This window comes from Oncorhynchus nerka, linkage group LG11 (assembly GCF_034236695.1).
Source record: "Oncorhynchus nerka isolate Pitt River linkage group LG11, Oner_Uvic_2.0, whole genome shotgun sequence".
NCBI lineage: Eukaryota > Metazoa > Chordata > Actinopteri > Salmoniformes > Salmonidae > Oncorhynchus > Oncorhynchus nerka.
Window position 1 is genome coordinate 67,776,404 of NC_088406.1, and position 7,252 is coordinate 67,783,655.

General features: G+C 45.1%; 1 protein-coding gene across 1 annotated transcript; it reads right to left on the reverse strand.

Moving 5' to 3' along the window:
- Positions 1 to 2,431: 2,431 nt before the first annotated feature.
- Positions 2,432 to 5,145, reverse strand: LOC115137397 (zinc finger protein 239-like). The gene is made up of 3 exons (XM_029673707.2): positions 4,647 to 5,145; positions 4,187 to 4,317; positions 2,432 to 3,966 (listed from the first exon to the last, which is right to left on the reverse strand). The coding sequence occupies exons 1-3, from the start codon at positions 4,927 to 4,929 to the stop codon at positions 2,815 to 2,817; spliced, it is 1,566 nt and encodes a 521-aa protein (XP_029529567.2). The 5' UTR covers positions 4,930 to 5,145; the 3' UTR covers positions 2,432 to 2,814.
- Positions 5,146 to 7,252: the final 2,107 nt, after the last annotated feature.

A 7,252-nucleotide genomic window follows, 5' to 3' on the forward strand; every position in this document is an offset into this window, starting at 1 on the left:
GCCTTATTATTATTCGACCATGCTGGTCATTTATGAACATTTGAACATCTTGGCCATGTTCTGTTATAATCTCTACCCGGCACAGCCAGAAGAGGACTGGCCACCCCACATAGCCTGGTTCCTCTCTAGGTTTCTTCCTAGGTTTTGGCCTTTCTAGGGAGTTTTTCCTAGCCACCGTGCTTCTACACCTGTATTGCATAAATACTGTATAAATACATTTGATTTGATGTTACATGTCACTATACTCTATACATGGGCCATGTGCATTTTCTGCTGATGTATCCTAAGATAGCTCCTTTCTGAGAACCTCTTCCCACAGTGTGTACAGGCGAAGGGCCTCTCTCCCGTGTGCATCTTCAGTTGGTGCTTGTGAGAGAACCTCTTCTCACACTGGGGGCAGTTGTAGGATTTCTCCCCTGTGTGGACCCTCTGGTGCCTCTTCAGCTTGGACGAGTGGGAGAAACTGGCCCAGCACAGGTGGCAGCCGAACGGTTTCTCCTCCGTGTGCATCCTCTGGTGGATCTCCACCTGTTTGGGGAAACTGAAGGCTTTCCCACAGAATGAACATGGGAAGAGCTACTCTTTGCCACCAGATATACTGATAGCGTTACTACTACTGTCATTTGTCAACGGGCTTGTGTAGCCATTTACTGTTAAGGCACTGGCATTGTCTGAGGTCTGGTTTAACAGGAGACTGTGTAGGATGAAGGCCAGGGAGTGTCTGTGTTGTCGCAGGGTTCATGTTCCAGTTGATAGATCCTAAAGAAGGCAGGCTGAAGGCAGCACATGTTGGGGGTTAACATGAGACGTCATCAGTCTCTCTGAATCACAACTATAGGAGCAGGACGGAGCATCGCTAGCCGAGTCTTTCTCTGTTCGTTCCTGCTGCATACGAACCTGGCCTCCCAGTCCCCGCAGACCAAATCTACACCTCACACTGGTCTCATTCATTCTCTTGTCATGGAGACTAAATTTGGTTGTTGTTTTGTGTTCCACTGTCTGTTTCTGGTTGTGGTTAACAGTGTTCTTCCCCAGGCCAGAGTTGAAGATGCTGTCCCATCCACTGACCTCCACTAATTTATCTCTGGTCCAGGCCTGCTCATTGATGTTGTCCCATGGGCCCTTGGCTGCACTGGTCTGGGTTTGGGAATCCAAGATGGCCACCCAGTCTCCTCTGTTAGCCTCCAGCCATCCACCTGCAGGAAGACTTTAGACTTTAAAAGCATTGCAGAGAAAACTACGTTTTTTTGTAAATTAACTGCTGAAGTCCATACATTATGTTTTTGTAAGCAAACATAAGTTGCTGTAGGCTATATGTATTTCTCCCTTAACTTGCTCCCCCATCTTTAGTCCATTCAGTAGATCAATGCTCTCTTGTCAGGGCCCGTGTCCACAAAGTCTCTCCAAAGTAGGAATGCTGATCTAGGATCAGTTTTCCCTTTCAGATAACAATAAATAAGACCATGTAGACAGTTGGGGACTTGAGACTCTGTGTGGATATGAGCCCAGGTCTTGGATTAATTTTGTCTTAAGTGTGGGACAATGCCTTTGAATTATCAAACAATTAAATGGTGTATAGTAGTCATAGCGATCCCTCATTGCCCAATCAGAAGATGCTCCATAGCAGGGTGCTCATATCAGATTTTGTGATCCAACATCCTCTCACTCTGTATCTCTTACAGTCAGTAGCCATGGAGGAAGGGAAGTCTGATCTGTTGCTGGTCAAAGAGGAGACAATAGAAGACGGACAAGAGAGCATTGATCTAAAGATGGGGGAGCAAGTTAAGGGAGAAATACATATAGCCTACAGCAACTTACACTGAGGGGACCATGGTCATGGAGGACAACCAGACTACACCTCCTCCTGAACCCACAGAGGAACCAGCTGAGTAGCACAGGACCACACAGAGTCTCACTGAGGTGAGCCCACTGAACTACTGTCTGAATACCATTCAGGAGGTGTAGTCAGGTTGTCCTCCATGACCATGGTGTAGTCTGGTTGTCCTCCATGACCATGGTCCCCTCAGTGTTCCCCAGACCCTCCTCCTTCACCAGCAGCCCCTCTGGACCCTCCTCTTCCTTGAAGAGACAGGTGATACAGACATACACTCCCTCAGGTACGTACACACAGATAATAAACACACTTTCAACATAGTGTTTACCCATCCCCACTACATTAGAGTCCTATACTGTAGTTACAAAATTACTTCATTGTCGTTAAACACATCATGGTGGACATAAATATGTTGTGGGTAAAGATGTGTCAGCTAGGATAAGTCAAGCCACATCAGACAAACCTGACTAACTATTTTGACATGTACAGTAGGTGTTTGTTAGTGTGTGTATGTGTAGTTATATTTATTAGGTGTATATTGGTTATAAAGCATGAGATCAGATGTGATGTATATTAAAGAGTCAATGAAAGTCTTAATTAAAAGTTAAATTGTGTGTTTATTAAACATGAACTAGTTTTAAATACACCATATGAAAACTACACAAACTAAAAATCTGCATAAACTGCATACATTTTCTCATTAAAAGTGTCTTGGCAAAAATTCAGTAGTGGAATGAAAGTAATGAAATAAGCATTTGTGAACATCATATAGCCTACACAGTACAAACAAAATATGTAACAGACTTTTTTACGCCTTATAAATCACAGAATGTCTGGATGCAAAATTTTATCCAGGAATATTCAACACTGAAATCTGTTACTCATTATTCCAAATGCATCTGTGGATCTTTTCTACTAACAACCAACGAAAATTAATCTTTGTCTAAATGTCAAAAGCGATTGAGTGGAATGTTTACTTTCTATGTTATAGTGGAATGATTTTTCTGCTGGTGTATCCTGAGGTAGCTCCTTTCTGAGAACCTCTTCCTGCAGTGTGTACAGGCGAATGGCCTCTCTCCCGTGTGGACCTTCAGGTGCATCTTCAGGTTTCCAGACTGAGCGAAACGCATGTGACACTGGGGGCAGCTGTAGGGTTTCTCCCCTGTGTGGACCCTCTGATGCCGCTTCAAGTTGCCAGCCTCAGCGAATCGCATGTGACACTGGGTACAGCTGAAGGGTTTCTCCCCTGTGTGGACCCTCTGGTGGATCTCCACCTTCTGTAGGCAGCTGAAGCCTTTGTTACAGAACATGCAGAGGAAGCGTTTCACTTTACTACCACCTGATGTTGGTCCCCCTCCCTGAGCCTTGGCCTTTTGTACCTTTGAGTTCAATACCTGATCGGAAGGCCCCATAGACGTGGACACTGGTTCGTGATCCCTGAGTGTGTGTAAAGGGGAGTGGGTCGTGACATCTGGATTTGTCTCTAAGCTTTCCCTGTAATCTAAGAAATCTCTGCCTTGTGAATGTCCTTCTCCTAAGTGAGTCTCATTCCATATCAGAGGAACATCGCCCTCCACTTTCACAGTCACCTCATCTACGGCAATAACCTCCTCTTTCTTATCTAGGCACCCTTCAGAGTATAGCCTACTACTGTACTGGTTCCAGTCCCCTCTAGACAGATCAGTCTGTGTCTCTAAACCCAAGGTCATTTTGCCAGGGTCCATCTCTGTAGTGTAAGAACAAGACGGATAATTGACAGTCTCTAACGTTGCAACTGAGTCCTGATGGGTATGAACCGTCTTCGGGCTACCATAAAGAAAATACTCTGAGCCGGGAGCAGGAGGACAGCCCAGTCTCTCTGGGTCTGATCCTGTGTGTAAGAGCCTTCGTGATACAGTTAAAGTCTCGGTGTCTGTCTCTGACTTGAGGACAGCCTTCGGTGTTCCACTGACCTCCGTAATGCTACGTCGGGTCCTGGGCTGGGGCGTGGTGGCGAGGTCGTCCGTAGCTACAGGGGGCACCACTCCAGCCGCTGCTTCAGTCTGGATGTCTCTGCTGTGTTGTGGGTCGTCTCCTTCAGTCCTCTCCTGCTTGACCAGAGACGATCCTCCAGGACCTGCAGCCTCTGCAGACTGACAAAAGAAGAGATTAGGTTATTATCGGTACATGAGTTTAATTGGATAACAATCAGGGAAGTTAATAACAATGTTGTCAGGAAGTCACACGAGCTCCCATATGGCAGATAAATAAGGATGACCATGTAAGCAAATGAATGGCTAAGGGGAGCCTTTCTGAAATAAATTAGCCACATTTGATGTACTTTCATTTTGAATGTTACACTATGACACTGACCTCTATCACAATAACATGTTGGGTTGAGGTTCCAGTCCCCTCGTCTATAGCTATAGGTTGGTCATCTATCCACGCGTTGTGTCCCGCTGGCTTCACAAAGCTGTTGTGGCCTACAGTGAGATGTTCTTCAACTAAGAGAGTGATTAGGGGAAAAGTGGTAGTTAAGTTAGGTACTGTCAATGCTCAATGTATATTTTACAATATTGGCACTCTACAATTGGCAAGGATGTAAGGTAACACATATTGATCAATGTATTATGTTCCATGCATCACATTATTTTAATTTAGTAAATAATAGGAAATTCAGTAAATCAATAATCTGGTTAGAATATGATAGTGTCTTTGCACAAGTGCTTGCTATCCAAAAACGGACCAAGACCCAATTTTTGTTAACACATCCGCAGAAGGTAACGGAGCTATTAAATGAACGGCGACAGGTCGTGCAGACTCAGCAATGTACCTCTTGCCATTCCTCTGTATCGGTCGAGGATCTTGACACTACTGGGACGACTGGCGGGGACGCGCTCTCGTATTGTCCTCTCTGCGCGCTCCCGTGCCACCTTCCAGTCCATTAGTTGTAGTTTCCTCCGCAACCCCTTGTTTTCTTTCTGGCTTTGAGACATTTCCAAACGAAACACTTTATAGTCGTCGTCTACGAGTTTACAGATCTCTGCCACGGCTGCATTCGCTAGCACCTCCATGATGGAGGCTATTTGAGTGTGAAAAACCATACAGTTAGCCATTGTTAGCAGCTAGCTAGCGTTACGTAGCTCTATCAACCAATTCCTGTTTCCAGCGCGAATTAAAGACCACCTGCGATAATTATGTGATGCTGTGCAGTTAAAATAGTCATATTTTGAGTTCCATGATGTTAATAAACGTCTAAATAACAACAAAAACGCTAACGTGGAAATTGGAAAAAATGCCAAATTACTGTTCACTTCCGTTTTCTACTTCTTTGGTATCATGGTGTTTTTGCATGCCGCCACCTACCGTGTGATCGATCACGTTACATTTTGTGATACAAAGATAAAATCGGGGGAAAAAACACCAACTAACCCTACACCTATATACCACTATTTCATAAAACAAATAAAAACCACCTCACTATTCCACTACTGTAATGGTTTGGGAGAATGGGACTCTCTTGTTCAACAGACCTTGTAACTCTTCTCCAGTAAAACCTGGTAAACCCAAGTACTTAGCAGCTGCCACCACAACATATATATTCTGTGATTTATGTTTCATTTCCGCGGTACAAATTCGTATCACTCTGTATTGGCCAAGACCCTTGACCCATCATCCTCTGCTCTCCCTGGCAACCTCAACCTGTCTCTTGCACCGGGCACTTCTGATCCCCAGCAACATGGGCACCCCCACTTTTCAACCTACACTACACATTCCTTTGTCCCTTGCCCTCCTGCACACTTTACACATTTTGGAATCTCAACCCCTAAACACTGCTGCAACATGACCATAAGCTTGGCATCTGAAACACCTTAGTGGGTTCGGCGCAAAAGCTCTATCAGGAAAAGACTGCTTCAAAACTCGAAAAGGACAGACAGTTTCTTCTCAGTTTCACAACGCTCGCCAGAGGGAATCTTCAAGTTTAGTTGCACCACCCCAGTAATCACTCCTTTCAAAGGCAAGTCACATGTCTTGTCCCTAGGCACGTAACACAAAGAAACACAGACAGAAAACCATCATAAGTCCATTTCGACTACCATCACCAATTTAACAGTTCCCAACTTATTTTTACCCAGCCTGGGTCAGCCAAAAGGCAGGGATCCACTTTCTCCAAAAATGTCACTCCCACTGGGACAGAACCATCCTTTACATGACCATCGGGGCGAGGCTTGGACTCGGAGGTCTTCACCACACCTGCCACCGCAGGTAATTCATCCTCACTCTCATCAGGTAAAATTCCTGAGCCATCAGACAGCAGAATACGGTTTGTACTTGGCACTACTCTTCTTCAACACACATCTTCCCATTGCACTTCCCTCTTCTACTTATTCCTTGCGGTCCATAACCACGTCTGTCCGTTTACCACGCTCATGCCGCGCCATCATCCGCTGAATTGCTTGCAGCACACACACTGATGGCCTTTGTTCAATACCCACCTTCTGTTCCTTTGACCAATCTATATCTGGCCTCTCCATGCTCCCAAAACTTGCCACAGTTGTCAGGTTTCCTCCTCGTCATCCATCTTAACTTCTTCTTCTGTGGTTTTAATGGTGGATTACATCTCAAAAAGGTGTATTGACACCAACAACTGGATGGGATTAAAAAAAACAATGTAAATAGTAAATTCATACGTGGTGTAGACAAACTTAATCCACACAACTCAAAATATTAAATTTACAATACTCCCAATTATTCTGTCCTTCAAAGCTCCAAATCTCCCTTCTTAGGCTCTGGGGCCTGAGCGGGTGGAACGGTTCGTGACAATACTCCATGCAACTCTTCTGCTGAGAGGTCTTCCAGACCCAGGAACCAAAAAACAAGTCTGTGTCATGTGAGAATACCGCATACCTAGATGCTCAACTGAGGGACTTAGAAATACATTTAAAAAAAACTCTTATCCCAGGACACTTCAGAGGATGATAAAATAATCAGCTAAAGAATCGTTCCCCTGCATAGATCTCAAGTCACAATTTCTCCCGGTTGTGGACACTCCTATGTCTGATCAGGTAACTCAAAAAGGAGAAGCTCTTGTAACACAGCTTACACTTGAAGGGCCTCTACTTGATGTGAACGGTCTGGTGCTTTGTCACAGTTCACCTTGGAAAAGGGCTTCCCACACGTGGCGCAGGTGTATGGCTTGTCTGCGTCCGTCCTAACCAGAGGAGGTAGAAACAGGAGCTACCAGACTAAGGTGGTTAGTCTTTTAGCTCCCTCTTGCCATTGTTTGGGTGTTGTTGGGATTGTGTTCTGTGTTATAGGCTAGGTACCTCTCGTGGTGAACGCCCATCCTGACCCACCTGTATTGGTGGGGTAACCCTGAGGTAACTGAGGAAGGCTAGATCCAGGCCCAGGCTTTTTATGAACCCAGTCACCAGGCAT

Excerpts from the sequence above, each read along its gene's own strand:
- LOC115137397 (XM_029673707.2), bottom strand. The coding sequence starts at position 4,929 with ATGGCTAACTGTATGGTTTTTCACACTCAAATAGCCTCCATCATGGAG. Across the intron at positions 4,318-4,646 it reads ATACAGAGGAATGGCAAGAG|TTGAAGAACATCTCACTGTA; the intron begins GTACATTGCTGA and ends TCACTCTCTTAG. Across the intron at positions 3,967-4,186 it reads AACATGTTATTGTGATAGAG|TCTGCAGAGGCTGCAGGTCC; the intron begins GTCAGTGTCATA and ends TTCTTTTGTCAG.